The sequence below is a fragment of the Echeneis naucrates genome, chromosome 1 (genome assembly GCF_900963305.1).
Source record: "Echeneis naucrates chromosome 1, fEcheNa1.1, whole genome shotgun sequence".
NCBI lineage: Eukaryota > Metazoa > Chordata > Actinopteri > Carangiformes > Echeneidae > Echeneis > Echeneis naucrates.
The window spans coordinates 9,283,766-9,300,750 of NC_042511.1; the positions used below are offsets into that span (position 1 = coordinate 9,283,766).

General features: G+C 41.4%; 1 protein-coding gene across 4 annotated transcripts; it reads right to left on the bottom strand.

Annotated features, from left to right (window-relative positions):
- Window positions 1-1,496: 1,496 nt before the first annotated feature.
- On the bottom strand, window positions 1,497-12,727 carry rasal3 (RAS protein activator like 3). 4 transcript variants are annotated; one of them, XM_029509354.1, is made up of 20 exons: window positions 11,839-12,727; window positions 9,843-9,985; window positions 9,597-9,675; window positions 8,697-8,764; window positions 8,502-8,584; window positions 7,499-7,628; window positions 7,002-7,100; window positions 6,770-6,913; window positions 6,242-6,685; window positions 5,962-6,106; window positions 5,715-5,859; window positions 5,357-5,593; window positions 5,043-5,244; window positions 3,996-4,087; window positions 3,778-3,891; window positions 3,003-3,189; window positions 2,703-2,813; window positions 2,409-2,599; window positions 2,072-2,156; window positions 1,497-1,840 (listed from the first exon to the last, which is right to left on the bottom strand). In XM_029509354.1, exons 1-20 carry the CDS (start codon window positions 12,428-12,430, stop codon window positions 1,730-1,732), a joined length of 3,402 nt encoding a protein of 1,133 aa, XP_029365214.1. In that variant the 5' UTR covers window positions 12,431-12,727; the 3' UTR covers window positions 1,497-1,729. The 4 variants fall into 4 exon arrangements, with proteins under 4 accessions (XP_029365214.1, XP_029365221.1, XP_029365204.1 ...); XM_029509361.1 differs by having other exon boundaries at window positions 6,242-6,913; window positions 11,839-11,985; window positions 12,103-12,724; XM_029509344.1 differs by having other exon boundaries at window positions 6,242-6,913; window positions 11,839-12,724.
- Between the last annotated feature and the right edge of the window lie 4,258 nt (window positions 12,728-16,985).

Genomic DNA, 16,985 nt, shown 5'->3' on the forward strand with positions numbered 1-16,985 from the left:
CACAGATTTTTGAAAGGAAGTCAGTGTTGTGGCAAATGGTTGATAAAGAACTTACAATTCTTATAGTGTTCTTGGAAAGAGTGTTAGTGGAAAAAAAATATATGGCATTAGTGTCAATACTGTGAGACCATAACATCCATCATTCAGGACTTGTTTGAACAGTAATCCTCATTGAGACACCTTGAGGTCTCACAGAGCCAGAGGGCCATCTCTTTGTTTATGGTACACTTAGTTTGTTTCTTCTCTTTATTTGACAGTGCTGCCACGGGGTAATGCAAGACAACTTATGTCTCCGTGAACGTAAGATATCAGGTACAAGGTTGTAAATACTAAGGGTTAAATGCCAGAATTTTCCATCACATCAGCCATTTTGATTTAATGTTGCAATTCTGATCCCTTTTGCCATTTCCATTTCATCCCCTCCTACAGCCCAAATCCAAATGACTGCTAAATGGCAATTGACTCGGTACTATCAAAGACCTTGAAGAGGTTAATAACAGCTTTTTAGCTAGTTATACCTGCTGGGTGTAACGATGAGGCCCGTTTCAATGGGTTGCCGTAACACAGGAGATCAGAACTCCAGCGTCTGACATCCATTATCCCCTGCCCATAATTTAATACACATGATAAGGCTCCTGTCCCTTACACAAGCATGTGTCAACAGTGAGTCACGCTCAAAGTGCCACCTGGACTCAGTTAGTCTCATATCTCAAACTTTGTCCAGTTTACAGTTTATGTACAAGGTCTTTTCTTCACTGGTGGGTGCACTCTGGTACCACACAGCGGAGAGGTGGTGCATGCACCACCCCTGGCAAAAAGGATTCTTCAATACCAGTATGAGTCAAAAGTTTCGATACATGTGCCCAAACTTTGACCACTAATGTACGCTTTCATATAAAGTCTTAATTTACCAGTGGTGTACAAAGCACTTTCACCTAAGGCATGCAGGGGAATAAAAGCTAAAACCAAAGTATGTAAAAAGCTAAAAATTATAAACGATAAATCTCAAAAGTTAAACTTACACACTATAGCAATGGGTAATGTGGCCTTTAAAAGTCTGAAATCCCTGCATCAGCGGTTGTGCTGGAACTCTCTATAAAACCCATCATCCAGAGGAGGAGAAGGCATGCTCTACTGGAGCTGGACGACTCATTTGAAGCCACTAAGAATCATCAAAAGACAGTGATGGTGGATGAAGTTACCAGCACCAAGCAGGAGCACACATATAGGCAATATGTCAGGGTCATCGGGGAGCCTGGACATGATTGGACACTACTGTGAACAGGCAGATCCCTGTTACCTGTCCGCTGGGAGCTGTACCGGTATGGCTGTTGATCCAGCTGATGAGCCTGCAGCTGACCTCATGACACTGGACGAGGTGGTACAAAGTGAAATACCAAAGCAGGAAACAACACTTCTCCTGCATAATGATCTGAATGAATGTAATTCTGCTGATGCATAATGACCATGTACATTGAGAAACAATATGTGTGGTATTTTTTTTTATTTATCAGAAAGGTCTTAAAGCCATATATATTTTTAGCAGAGATACAATAAAGTTGAAATGTTCTGTAGATTTCATGTTTACCTGAGCTGGAGCCCATTCACATCCATTTTGAATATGTTTGTTGAAAAAACTTCCATCACAATTGTAAAAACTTCAGGCAGTTTTTTTTAACAACTCTATATATGTATTTTTACAAAACAGTGAAACTGAAGCTACCAGGACTCAGTTACTGTTGATGTGTGGCTTTGCAGGGTGCTGTAGGTTGTTTTGGCCACTGTTGTAGGCCTCACTGAGCTGGTTAAGGTCCTTCAGGAGGCCTGCAAACTGCTCCTCCTAGGAAAACATCAATATGTGGTATTCATCTCCTTCATGTATATAATGAAAGACTTGCTACAAACCGGGCAACAAAGAGAGAAACTCAACATGACATGGCAGGGTAACGATAGCACGTCACACAGTGCACAATGGTTCTACAAAATTCAGCACAGTTTTGACTAACAAAAGAAGTAAACTGTCCCTTTAACGTAAAGCTGGGATAAAGTTGGGTTTCTCTAATTTTCTTACCAGTACATTCATCCGCTCAGCCGCTGCTATGGCAACACTTAGCTTCCTTTCATCCTCCTCCCTTTCTTCCTCAATCACACCAAGCCTGCGGCACGAATTCAAAACACACACGTTTATGAAAGAAGAGAACGCTTCAGTTGGAGATGATATGGAAACAAAAAATGACTGATAAATAGCAACAAAGATTCAAATAATTCAAACAAAGCCAAGCTTACTGCTCACTGCATCATATATAAAATATGTAGTCAACAGTGTCATGCACACAAAATTAGTGTATTCAGTTTTGATTTGGTGGTAAATGGAGCGAAGAAAATACTATTCAACTGCACATTGTCACCTGAAAGTGGCGCTGGCAAGCTGCTCTTCTCGCACAGCCAGCAGGCTTCGCAGCTCGTTCACCTCAGCCTGCAGCAGTGCATTCTGGTCCTGGCTTTGGTTGATGAAGTCCTCCAGCCGCTTTGCCATGTCCAGCTCACGCTCTGTCACCTGCTCTATCCCCAGACGGAGCTCTGACAGCTCTTGAGCGTGCTGATGTGTAAATTACAGTTGACATTTTATGAAGTGTGATAATAAAAACATACTATATACAGGCAGAATTCAACCATTGAAGTGGGTAGCAGGTGTGACATACCCTATCTAGTAAGCTGAACTCTGCATTCTCAGTCTTCAGCTCACTGGACTCCCTGTTGTGGATGTCTTTGATCCAGGGAACGATTGCTGGAGGCCGTTTGATGCTGGGACTCTGAGACAAGATGAGGGGTTTAAAACATGATTCCTTCGAATCAGCTGGAGAAAGCCAAATGTGTTTACTATGGATTTTAAAATGTTCAAATCAACATTTTGATGCAGCCTCCTAGAAAAAAGTATTTAACTCAGCGGCATCAGCACATGATCTGCCGAGCACAGTCACAGATCCTTTTTTCACACTTACGTGTTTTGGTCGTGAAATACATGGCAGGTCCTTATCAACCTCTTGTTCAGAGTCAGGCATTGGCAAAGTCTCTGTACTTGTCTGCCTCTTCAAGGTATGTTTGGCATGACCAGGACGTCGGTGTGGAGCACTCTGAGTTCTGGCGACTGGCTTCCTTTCTCTTACAGTTCTCCGCGTTCTGCCATCCCTGTTGCATGAATAAATGCATGGGTTATTAAGTGCCTTACACCAATGATGGCAGTGATGTTTATACCTCAAACTGAACAATGGATAACTTCCAAGTCTTGTCTACTACTAACATGACAGAGCCATTCACCAGAAACACAGTGAAATGGTATTATTGTTTGTGCGTGGTTCATCGCTCATGAAAACCTTTGACTCTTTGTACAGTTTGGAATGAGGAGCATTCACTTTTTTAAATTCAGAAACCTTTCATTGCCAGTTGATCGACCTCGAACCTCCACACAAGATCATGAGTAACTGAAAAATGAGACACTGTATGTGACTGAATAGGGCAAAGAACTGAGACATCCTGAATTATCTAGTTTTGGCATTCAGAAGAGCCAGTCAAGGTAAAGTTCAGTATTTAATCAGGATGCCTCCCTGACTGGTCTAACTGAGATAGGGACCACAGAAAGAGGGAAAACACATGCGGCTTGGGAGAAACTGGATTTTCCAACAGGATCTCTAACCCTAACCCTATCACAGGCAGACATCCCTTGCATGATTACTGACAGCATTGATTGAGCCAAGTACACATATGCAAATGCCATACGGTTCTCGCAGGCCTTTGGAGTCCACAGGAAGCTGCTGGAGCGACGACTGGTGAGGGCTGTACTTTCTCAAGTCTTTTGGAGGAATATACTCTGGCTTGGCTTGTCCCATTTGGCTACAACAAAAGGTATGTTTAAGTAACAGGTCATAACACCATGTTTAACTTTGTAAAACAAAATGTTGCTGACAAATCAAATTAAATATATATCGTCAACACACCTATTAATTATGATCCGAGTTGCATCAGGCCCCAGCGCCTCTGTAATCTGGTTCAGAATCGAAGGCAGCGGGTTCAACATGTCGATTGTGGCCTGGGAAAGAAACAAGCCACATGTAAGACTTAGACATGGCATCAGAATCTTAATATCCTGTGTGGGTAGGCAAATGACAAAAACGTCTGAAAACTCAGCTGTGCAGGTTGACATATGATCCAACCATTATCAATAATGCTTATCCATACAGGGTTGGTGGAGCCAATCCCGGCTGATGTTACTGGCAGCGTATACCACCACTGTGCAAACTGTCTAAATCAGGCCTGTTAAAACAGACTAATGTAAGAGTCGTCCTGTTGGGGTGTATTGTCCAAAGTGTATTTCTCAGTTTGGTACACTCTACAAACCAAATAAGTTCAATCAAATCAATCAAAAAACTTAGTTTTACCATAAATCCAACCTATATTTTTTCTACACCACATATTAAAGCTTAGAGTTCAAGAAAAATGTGCCACTATCATTATTCTAAATTGTTTGCAGGGAAGTTAGACAGATTTCACAAGCCCATCCTCCCACATCTCTGTCTGACAATTTCTAAAAAACTTTACGAAACTAAGAATTTCAACACTACAATTTTCATGTTTACAACGGAGTGACACAATGAACTGTTTGAGGAAGCATCAGAACAGTGTGCAGAAGAAACATCAGATCCAGCCATGTGCTTGAGGTTTATCCAGGCCCAAACACAGGAGACTAGACTAAAATACAGACCTGACCTGAGTGTAGTTATGTGTTTATGCTGTTTTTTAGCTGGTAATTGGCAGTGGTTGACACAGTGTTGATGGCAATTCAAATTCAAACTCAAGCGCTCTAGTGACAAGGTTTTGGGCTCATCACAAACTCTAACCGTCTGAATATTGTTTTATGAGACTGCCATTGGCTCATTGCAGGTCCAAAATGGAGGTGCATCCTCATGGTGCTGACTGCTTACTCCATCAATCATATTGTCTTTAGAACTAACTGCCAAAGTGGACCTGTTGAGCTTTCATCCTACCTGGTCTCGCTGGTAGATGATGTCTACTAACAGTCCATGGAGCACAGCCAAGCGTAGAGGCAGATCCACATAGCCATCAAATGAAGTCATTTGGATTTCATTGTCTTGACTAGATACTGTTTGTAGAAAACCCCTCATTCCATCCCAGTGCTGCTGCAGGAATTCATTCATGAAGAGCATGTACTCTTCTTTCTCGCCAAACCTGAATAAAAAACATTTTACTTTCTTGCAATACAAAGAAGATGGCATCATTCTCATTCTTATTCTAATACATGTCTTTGCATAAAAACAAACAAAACAAAAAAAAAACTTACAGGGTGAAGTTGGCCAAATTCTGGATGACTTTGGCAGTTAAGGTTAGGGTTCGCAGGGTGTTTGGCTCTGGATAAGGTTGTGTCAGACCAAAAAGAGAAGGACTGAGAATAGCGGGACATAAGAAGCGAAGGAAGAGGGAAGCAGAGATGAGACGCTGGCCAATCTCTGGTCTGCCCTGGTCTTCACACAGCTCCACCCAGCTTGAGAAAATCTTGTTTAACTCTTCGGGAAAGGACCTGAAAGTAAGAAACAAATGAAGCATCAGCTATGTGAGTTCCACTCTAAAAATACTGCTGTCCTAAACACTTCTAAATATGTATTATAGTCCTGTGTACATGACACACTCTCTTTTCTCACCCATGGATTTCAATAATCTTCTGCACCACCTCCTCACAGGTTTCCATCAAGTGCTTCTGGTTGTTTGACAGTTCAGAGGCGGGGCATTTACGGGGATCAACTTCACAGTTCTCCGTTGAAGCATAAAGCCGGGTAATAAAGTTTCCTGCAGTGCAGAAAAAAAGCACATTCAGTTTGGTAAAAACACAGCTCGTACTGATATCAAATTCAGCTAGGCATCTTTGCGTTACCGACTCAGTTACCCCACCTAGTGTGTCGATGAGGTACTTCTGACCAACAAGCTTCATGTATTCATCGATGGCTTTAGTGGCCAGTGTGTTCTCTCTGAAGATCAGCGCCTCTTTCTCTCCAAGACGCTCCACCTCCGCACCACCCAAATCAATGAGGAACTCCTGAAGCATATACGTTTTAAGAATACATGCTCTTGTTCTTTTTTATTATATCTATTCCTCTGTGGTGTATTTTTATGGATTATCAGGGATATTCTCGTACTGATTTTACAAGTTATGATGCAGTTCATTACTCACCTTGGCTTTGCCAATACTCTGAAGTACATGGACCAGAGCTCCTGCCAGCTCTTCTTTCTCCTTGACATTCAGAAGTGGCTCCAGATTTCTGCACATTTCCACATAATCCACTGTCACATACTCAGCAAACTCTTTGTATTTCTCCATGGGCAAAACCTGCAAATTCTGAAGACGGGCCTTGATGCGGAGTGACGCCTGTGGCCCCAGCAGGTCTTTGTTCCCTACCATGCCTGTGGCCTTGTATGGAATGATTGGATACCACCTCTCCTGGTAGGTCCTCCCTCGGATATCAGCTAAAGGTATGGTCACACTGCCCAATGGATGCAGGATGGACTCATCACGGGAGTAGCGCTTTTTCTTGGGGTCCTCTTCACGGAAGAGGTGCAGGGAGATTTGGGAGACAGAAGGGAGATTGTCGAGCTCAAAGAATTCCCCCCAGAATAGCTGACACCCACTCACACCTCCACTAGCTCCCAGGCCTCCTGAAGACCCTGTAGAGCAGTCCCCTGCCAGGCTGGAGCGGTTGGCTGGCTTGCCAACAGCTCGACTGCTGGTGCGGGCAAAAAGGGTTCCATCCAAGTGTACTTCACAGTAATACCGCCGTTTGGGTGGTAGATCCTTAGCTTCATTTACCCAGAGACAAAGTGAATTCTCTGTACGTTCAATGTTATCCTGTGAACATTGATGATGATCAATGAAGATTGATGCCATTTTCATGTTGTATGAAACATTTTTAGTATAAATTGTACATAAGCCCTACCTTATTGGGCTGGGCGGCCCGTCTCAAATCTTCAATCCAACGGTCACGCTCTGCAGCAGAGGAGCAGCCAAAGCAGTGGGTGTTCTCGGAGCTTATCACCTGTAAATACATTAAAACCATCCAGATGTTGTAAGCCTCCTGTAAATGGCAATTTTCTTTTTTGACCTATTGGAGGGAACATATGATTCTCCCTGAGAAATTTTCATTCATTCATCTTCTAGTGCTTATCCGTTTTCAGGCCACATGGGGTGCTGCAGCCAATCACAGCTCACACTGAGCGAGGGCCGGCTAAACCATGGACAGTCACCAGTCCATCACAGGGCCAACACACAGAGAAAGACAGAGACCAACAACCACTCGCACTCACACTCAGACCTACAGACAATCTAGAGTCACCAGTTAACCTGAACATGATTTGGGCGGTGGGAGGAAACCCACACAGGCACATGAACCAAACTGGTGACCTTCCTAAGAAACTTGAAGGAGTCAAAATCTACCTCAAAGCAGTACTTCTCCCCAAGAATGGAGCTGTGGACCGGTCTGATGACAGTGCTGGTGTCTGCACTCAGATCTAGACTTCCCATCGCACCCACTGGAATTGACACAGACTCTCTGGAACCATAGTGCCTTAAAAGTAAACAGCAGAAAAAAAAGAAAAAATAAATATATTAATGTATAATATGTATATGTATCATACCGAACTTAGTAAAAACGTGATTTGTTGACGGTACTACAATTTATTTGAACTTTTTACTCCCTGTCTTTCACCCATTGGACACCAAGGCTTCATGGAACTCTCACAGATAGCTGGTACTTCTAAATGTTACATGAAAACGTGTGTATCTCATAAATATTAACTGATTGGTTAAATAGCCTCTCTTGTCATAATGGTCAGTTTATAGAGATTAGTTTGCTTCCACTTACAACTGGAGTTGAAAAGGGAAGTCAAATCTGTAGAGCCCTAAACCTGCTTTTTATCTGATGAAAAGCGGGGGTGACCCCTTTCATCAGAATTGTGTTGAATTCCTCAGGACAGTCGCTCTGCTTCACTTGATGTATTACCTCATTAAACATTTTCCTTATGAATATATGCTCTCTGAGTAGTTTCAGGTCTTCCTCAATATAAAATGATATTTTAAATATCGAATTTTGAGGGAAACAGGATAAAACATTGTAAGCATTAAGGAGTGGTCACCTCAACCTTGTTTGTTTTGGATTTTTTTCCTTAAAATCTACTAAAACGGGGGACTATCAGTGCCTCTCCATGAATGCTGGTCCTGTCATTCGTGCTTCCCAAAGGATGATGACTTTGCCAGTGTTTTCATCCTTCTTGGTGCCATCATCAATTTGTCTTGTACTTTGGTGTAAGATGGGTTTTTGGGTTTTGTGCTAATGAGTGACAGTTAGTTCATTCTTAGTTAAAAATTAAGAAATATTAATTTAGTGTTTGTACACATGGGATGTGTTGTTCTTAATCCTTACATATACAATATTTCGTACCTGTTTCCTTTGGTCAGCCCCCCTTGGTTTAGTTGGATGTTACTACTCTTCTTGACCCTCTCTCTCTGGCGCCTGATCAGTGCCTAAGGGTAAAGACAGCAGACGGGGTGTTTGTGTGAAGTTACATGTTAACTCGAATCAACAGGAAATGTGTGGCTAATAGAGAGACGGTTATCTCTTATGTGTTTTTCTTACCAGCACTCCGCCATCCTGGGTCTTTGATCGGGGGCCACCTGGTAGGGTCACATGGTCAGGGCTACATTCTAAAAATTAGGATAAAAAAAAAAAATACTGTGATATTTGCAATGGATTTTCTAGGCAACAAGTAGTTTGCTACTTCCTGAGAAAGTGCAGAACATTAGCTAAGTATATTATTGGCAAATAAAACCAGATTAGGCAACACAGTATGTAGTTATCAACTAGAGCTGCAAAGTTAACTAAGCAGACATTTTCATTAGTAAGAACTATTTTAAAATAATAATAAGTAATAAATAAATTAGAAAATCACAATCTGCAATTTTCAATATAATCATACAATCAGATTTTTTGTCGTGTTTGCTTACCCAAAGCCCCACCACAAACAAACCAACGTCTAAATCCCATCATTTAGTCTGCAGGTGTGCCACAGTCTTGTTACTTTGGCCTCTGTCCCTTTAACATGACCTTCCTCTCATCAGTAACATATGGCGACAGCGAGCCAGCCAGCCAAAAACAATACACTGTTACTTCCAGCGAGCAGCCTCTGAGCTTCTTCCGTGTTGAATGGAAGTAGATTACTGACTCTCTTTGAGTTTTCATTTGACTGGTGGAACACCCAGGCGTGATGCTATCTTCCTCAAAAAACGTAGAGGAAGCAATTTGACAGTCACTCTCACGAATAAACATTCAGCTATTTCCTCTGTGACAGTCTTCCACAGTCATAGCTCGTGTGGCTGTGATGTCAAATGTATTTGGACATGCTTATACAGTCTCCTGATAGCTCTACTGACCGTTCACTTGATTTTAGAATTCATTCATGAACACTATTTTGCTTGATTTAGGTGTATACATATTGTGTGTGTGGGGGGGTGGGGTGGGGAGATGGAATATATTAACCTGCATCAATATCAGCAATATTCTGCAGGCTGAGGTTGGACAAGCAGCTGCTGACACGGTTTCGGGTCCACATCATTGGCTGAGAAAAACACAGACATTTTTTTTTTTTTTTACTCCGTCACAATCAAACAACTACAAAGATTTTGTGGTCTTTTCAGAGGAAGTGTGCACTGTGTCTGGAGCTGGAATAGACTTCTGATAAATTGTGGGAGTTGCTGAGTGGTGTGTACTTGTGCGTGTTGGTACCTCATCCTCCGGGGATATGAGGATTTGTCCATCTTCAAGCATACAGTTGCTAATGTCCCACAAGGGGACCTCCTGAGGTGGGGCCCATTGCAGTCGTGGAAGTTCGGTTGGTCCAGCTGAAGCTGCTTCAGCCTCTCCCACATCTATCACACATGTGGACACGTTTGCGCGCACGCACACACATAGAGATTCATTATTATACAGCTTACAGAGATATAACACAACTGTAGGCTCTTAATGCACACGATTCAGGAGTGTAATTGCTGGCACATGCTGGCCCCTGTTTGTTTTTTATTTTTCGGTAATTACAGTATGATGGCGGTTATCTTCTACAGTGCTTGGCCCCGCCCATTAGTGGAGTTGCTGAGGCTACAGATCTTATCGCTCTCTGGTTATTACACACCAGGATGAGCTGCACACATCCTGTGGCTTCTCTGTCATTTTGTCATGATTTCTTGCCATGTCTGGCTTTAGATAAAATTTTTTCCTTCTCATCAGGCAAAGTTGCCATGATATTTTGTGGATTTTCTAAACAGTTAAAGTAAAACTATTGGAAATAATTCTCCTATGGGAGAGAGCAAGTTGCAGTAACAATGAAATATTTTCATACCTGTACAATACCCATTTGTCTCAAAGTAAAACTAAAGAGATGGCAACAGGAAGTGATCATTTAGTACAAAATGGTCTCTGTTACATTGCGATCCAGTGGGCCATACAATGTTAGGTTACACCCACATATATAGCATGTTTTGTTGTGAATTTGAACTTTGGCAAGCCATCTTTGATATGTATATTATAAGTAATCAGTCGAATGATTTTTAAAGTATCACTGGATGACTGGTCATCCTGCTTCTGTACCACCTGGCTGAGGGAGCAGTTTTCATTTTCAACCACTGTATTTGGCTATGTAATATTTTTTTCACTTTGGAAAGCAGATAAGACCAAATGTTATCTCTGTGCAAATAGTTTATGTAGGTTGTACTGTTACGAGGACTCACACCTCGGTGCAATTTCTCTGCCAATGATTCCTGAACAATATATTTTTCTAACCAGTATTACTTAGAGACAGCATCTCCTCTGATGGTGGTTTGTAAAACTGGTTGGTTTGTTGGTGTTCATTTACAACTACTTTCAAGTTCTGGGTCACTTCTCTTCAGTTTTGTCCTTTTTTGGAAAGAGAGTTTTGAGTGTTCGCCATTAGGGTCTTAACTGAGGGTCTGGACTCTGCTGAAGTCTTTTTAAATGGAGAGACAATCACCAAATCTGAAAAATAGACAGTTAATTTCTGTGTCTGAAAACACCTGAAAATGCCACCATTTCTGCTTTACATAGCCACAAAGAATCCACACTACTAGTGTTAGGTGATAGTTATCCTTTATGCCAGACTGAATTTAAGAGTGTTCTAACTCAAGAAAAGGAGTTACTTTGGCTTTGTTTTGGACATTATTAGGTATTTTCATGACATTAGTATAAATGCAGGAACATCAAATTGTTGTCAGGTGATTGCGCTGTCACTCCAACTACTGAGCAAAAACCATGGCAAATACAACAATTTCTGTAGATGTCTGTCTGTTCAACCCTCTTCTCCCCTTTTAATGTCATTTAGCATCTTTCGTTGTCTAATAAGAGACAAAATGCTGAAATACTTTCACCAGTAATCTGTTTGCCATGTGTCATCGTGTAGAGGGTCACAAAATGCCCAGCACCTCACTGATCACAAAAACAATTGTGTGCAGGACAATTTTGATATGTAAAAACTTCTTGCTTCTTACATATTGGAATTCACTTTATACCAAAATTCAATGTGTTCATAAAACCAAATTGTATCATTCCAAACATGAAAAAAAGTATATGATTTACTTTTTTCCCCTAAATCTTACATTGTAGAATCCACCTACAGCGTTAATGTCAAACATAAAATGTGATGACTGAGTCATAAACTTCAAAGTGTGAAGAAAGCGGAGTATAAAAACACAGTTGGGTTTCGTGGCATTACCTGTCAGTAATGTTGGGTTGCTGCTTCGACTCTGGAGCTTGGGCCTCTTGAATTTCTGGGAAACAACCCTCATATACTTTTTCAGGCGTGCCCCTCCACCTCCTTTCTGTGAAGTGTCTGTGGAGACTCCTGAGGCCTCTTCAGCAACTGAGGATGAAGCAGCATTGACTGAGCTTGCTGCATTGGAGGAAGAGGTCATAAATAGTGACCCTGGAGGCTCGGATAGAGCCCTTCTGAAGGGGTTCTTCCTGGGTCCACCAGTACCTTTATCCAGCTTGGTTCCCTCTCCACCTTTCCCCCCGGTTGAATTTTTTTCTGCGTTGTCCTCACTCAGGGCCTTCCGCCAGTTCTGCATCTTGCTCCATTTGTTGGTGGAGGCCTTCTGAATCTTATTGATTGTAGATATGGAGGAAGCTGCTCCTCCTTCTTCTTTCACCTCATTGAGCGTTCCCTTGGAGCCGGTATGCCATTTGTATGTATTGAGGGGGTCGTTGGTTTCAGATATTTGCCCTGGAGGAGGATCCACATGAGATTCCTTTTCCTTCTCTGGTTGTTGAGCTTCAGGCTCTGAGTCGATCTCCTCAGTACCCATTTCAGATTTTTGGACTAAAGTTCTGTCTTTTCTCTCTAGGATGCATCAAATTAGTCCAAACTAGTTCAGGAGAAGAGACCTTGTGTATTTCCCTTTCACGGCGTTGGTATTTTGGAGATTGATGGCTGTATTAGAGGTGAAAAAGTTGTCCGCGTTTGTTCAGTGCTCTACCTCGCTACTTCTCTGATTTCCTGTCTTGCAAAACGTTATCCGGCAACAACATGCGACTTTCTGTGGTTGCTTTGCTGCAGCACTCAACTCTTCTTACTCATGGCTGTTTGCTTCCTCATTAGATGACACAGAGAAGTTCACCTACAATATCAACATACATCTAGCTATTTTTGTCTGTAATTTTTGTTTTCACTTGACACTTCCGCTCTTCACTTCGTGTTCTGCTCTATGTTGAGTGCTTTCTGCCAAATAAAACTGTCACTGGTTGTCCCCTTCAACTTGAAATAAGACTCTATTTCTTGAGGAAATCAACCTGTATTTTGTGCATTCATTTAAAGTGTGAGTTAGGATTACTACATGATCTCTAACTACTGGTCTGCGGTAGTTAGTAATCAGCTCCACCTTCACCTCAAAAGAAACTAGACGAACTGTCAGCTGAGTCACATTGTCTGTTGCAGTATGAGAAATTTAGAGAAAGGTTTTTTAAATTTCTCCGTCTTCTCTTATTTACGAAGATACATAGTATTAGAAATATAAATACTTAATGGCAAAGTAAAATAAATGAAAGGATGTTTGACTATTACTGTCATTAAGACCCAGATCAATAAAGCAGAATGGAATAATACATCCTTTATCTACCTGTGGGAGTATGGACTGTTGACTGTTAACTCAAGTTTCCTGTCAAAAACGCAGCTGCGCTTCCTGCTGAGTTTGGTCTTTCAGAATGAGAAAACCACTTCCTGCACTCATGCTTTTCTCTGCATGTACACACACCTGCAGGATATTTAATATCCCACTGCAGTTTGTGCCTTATGTGATTTCCTTTTAAAGTTGCTTCAAAAAGTCATTTAATTGGTTGTCTAAGTACATCAATGCAAGCATTGATATATTCATAAATGTGTAATTTTTGTAAAAAAAAAAAAAAATAAAAATCTGTTGTATCAGCCATTTGTCTTATTTTACTGAGGCCATCTGATGGCTGTGATAATACTGATATTGTATTGTGTTATATTGTAAAATTATACTGAAATGGGCCTCTGTGGAGCTGCTGTAAATAAATAACAGAATAATAACAGATAACAGAATAAGAGAATAACAGAATAAAGCTTTTTTTTATCCAAAAAATGGCAGGTTTGAATTCTTTGAGTCTGAGCTGGTAGGTTATTTTATGATTTGCCTATTTGCTGTTTAGATTGAAATTTGTTGTACCTACAGCTGTTGCCCAATAGAGGGCACTACACTACCATTGAACAGTTCTGAAGTAATAAAGTAGGCCTTTTCCCCTTTTTGGTAAAAAAATAATAATAATCTGTTGCTTTCTGTGCAGTGTTTGAGCCAATGTGACGTAACCCTTACGGATAATCACACTGTTGAGGTATCATCAGCAGCTGCCTGATTTCAAACCCTGCTGCAGTTGAATTTTTAACAAATGATTTGCCTTCATCCTGCCAGCCCCACTGCACAATCAGCTTAAATAGTCTTTGTTCGGTGTTCACTCACTGGAGGTGGTGATGACCAACATACTGAACAGCACACCTTTTGCAGTGACCTTGACAGCTGTTGCACCGATAACATTTTCTTGTGAGTACTTGAGTACTTGTATTTGAGTACTCACCGATACCGATACCGAGTACTTACGCCATTACACATAACATTACTTAGATTTTTTATTTTTCAGTATGCCACACATACAGTAAGATTTCAGTACTAAGTACTGACATTTAACAAAAGTGCTTTAAACATGATTTTGCCCCTCCTCTCGAGAGTTTTGCTGGACATATAGGACTTAAAGTAAGAAAAAATCCTGAGCCAGCATTTCTTTTTTTCCGGGGGGGGGGTATTTAGAAATTAAAGATGATATTTCTAAATGTGTAACTCAATCAAACTAAGTAATTTGAGGAATTGTTCGATTGGCAACCATTTACTTCAGTAAAGGACAATAAACAAAATCAACACCTTACTTATGCCGGTGTGAACTTGTTTGTCACTCCATTTCGTCGCAGTGCCAGAATTTAAAACACTATATTAAATGCAAATATAAAAATTATTAATTCACATCTTCATTATTTATTTCATGGTCCTGTTGCAGCGCTTCCTGAATTAATTTTATCTGTCAAACTCATCCATCGAAGTCCATGGGCAGGGCCAGGCCCGCCGATAGTGGGGGACAAACGGGTCTGCTGTCCCAGGCCCAGGGGGCTTTCTCAAAATAAGCCTATTTGTAGAAAAGATGATGTAACATTTGAGTTACATAAGTTTCTTATTTGTTTTCTTCCTAATTGTCAACATCCCAACAAATGGTTTGGACACCGATCCTTCGCTAAGCCCCGCCCCCCTTGGTTACTGTTGCTATACCAGGCTGTTCTCTGTTGTCTGAAGTTCGGTAGGAAAATGTCCAGTCAGCATCAGTCCGGTGATCAGAAAGGAAAAGAGAATAAGAAAATAAAGGGCTAAGACATTTTTTGAGCAAATATTTAAAAAAAAAAAAGTGGTGACGATGAAGCTGGGATGAGAAACGTAGAACAAGGTAAGAAACAGGGCCGTTAGCTTGAAACGTAAGCTAACTGTCCAGCTCTGATGCTAACGTTCATTAGCCTAGCTTGTATTAAAGCCCGACACAAAACGTTATCTTTGACAGAAACAGCTGAGTTTGGTAACCATCAGAAAGAAAGAGACAGATAGGAGAGGGTTGTAGCTGCAGTCAGGTAACAGAGAGAGAGACACTGGAGGGGGCAGAGGAATTTGTTGTTGAAAAAGTTGTTGGCTTATTTCCGCACAAAGATATTGAATGCAAATTTAGAAGAAGTGCACCACCGCTTCAGACACAACAACACACACAAGGACCGGGACATGACTCGTTGTTAATGTTTGTGTGTGTGCGCGCGCGAGCAAAGACAGACCTGTATTCAGCTGTGATGGACCTGAGTTGGACCTCGTTATCAGTGATGTCCACAGAAGACATGGAAACACTGCACAGGAAATAATAACACAGGGAAGAAAGACTCAAGTATGAAACGCATGGACTTAAAATGAAGATAATTGCTTAATAAATGTTGCAGTTCAACAAAAGATTTGAACATGTAAAATCATGTACTTGTATATCCGGTTGTACATGCATGATTCTTGCCTAGTTTCAGTTGTTTTTTTTTTTTCTAATGTCATGCTAGTCCTTATTATAACATATAAGAGGTACGTTTAGCTTGCCCTTTCAGATTGTTTAAATAAGGTTTCAAAGAGTGTGATAAGCTTGTTCTATTTATATGTTCAGTGCTTGTTTGCAGGGCTCATTTTACACGTCAGTAATACAGTTACTCAGATTCCAGCAGCAGCAGCATTGATTACCCATGGCCTAAAATGGATCATACTGTCTCTATGTCCATAGAGTGTTTTGGAGGTTCTTGCACCTTGTTTAAGTTGCACACTGCAGAGTGGATGAAAACAACGACTCTCCTGGAAAAGACATTCTGTCATTTTGAAAAGCTACAAGACACAGAGTGGTGTGTCTGTGGTCTAAACCAGTGCATCTCACTATGATGTCAACCTGTAATCAACATCTACAGAAATTATGATGTGGACCGACTTCACACATAATGGTGATGGTTAAAAGTGGAGTAGAAAGTCATCTGTGGGTCTAAGGGAGCTTTCTCACCTTCACCTTGATGATTCAACAGAACTTGTCCTTCACCATCATGATTCAAATGAGGAGAGTCCCCATATTTCCATCTCAAATTAAATTTAAACTTACATTTAACTACCAACTCTACTGGCAATGCCTCCTTCCAAGTAAGCAGGCTGACTTCAGGTCACCCCCAGTGACTATTAATGAACAACATCTATCCATCCATCTTCAACTGCTTTTCAGTTTCTGGGTAGCAGGGGGTGCTGGAGCCAATCCCAGCTCACTCTGGGTGAGGGCATGGTCACCCTGGACAATTCACCAGTCCATCACAGGGCCAACACACAGAGACAAACAGAGACCTACGGACAAGAGTGACAGAGTCACCAATTAACCTAAACATGATGTCTTGGGACGGTGGGAGGAAACACCGTCCCAAGACATGGGACAACAAGTCCCAACACAGGCACGGGGAGAACATGCAGACCAGGCCAGGAACTGAACCCGTGACCTTCTTTAATACACAACTTATTCAGCATTTTTCAAGACAATAAAAATATGGCCAATTCCGCAATAAAGTTGTAGAAAACGTATGACGTTACCAGATCATAGCCAGTGCCCAATGGCAGCATAAAGAAGAGGGATTTTTCACCGCTGGACAGACTTGTATGGAAGGCTGGCTCTGTAGTTGGTACAGAACTGGACTCACTGACATCTGTTGCAGAGCGGAGAACTCTGACCAGGCTCTGGTCCATCCTGGACAACCAC

Excerpts from the sequence above, each read along its gene's own strand:
- rasal3 (XM_029509344.1), bottom strand. The coding sequence starts at position 12,430 with ATGGGTACTGAGGAGATCGACTCAGAGCCTGAAGCTCAACAACCAGAG. Across the intron at positions 7,629-8,501 it reads GGGCTGACCAAAGGAAACAG|GCACTATGGTTCCAGAGAGT; the intron begins GTACGAAATATT and ends TTTACTTTTAAG. Across the intron at positions 7,101-7,498 it reads GGGAGAAGTACTGCTTTGAG|GTGATAAGCTCCGAGAACAC; the intron begins GTAGATTTTGAC and ends ATGTATTTACAG.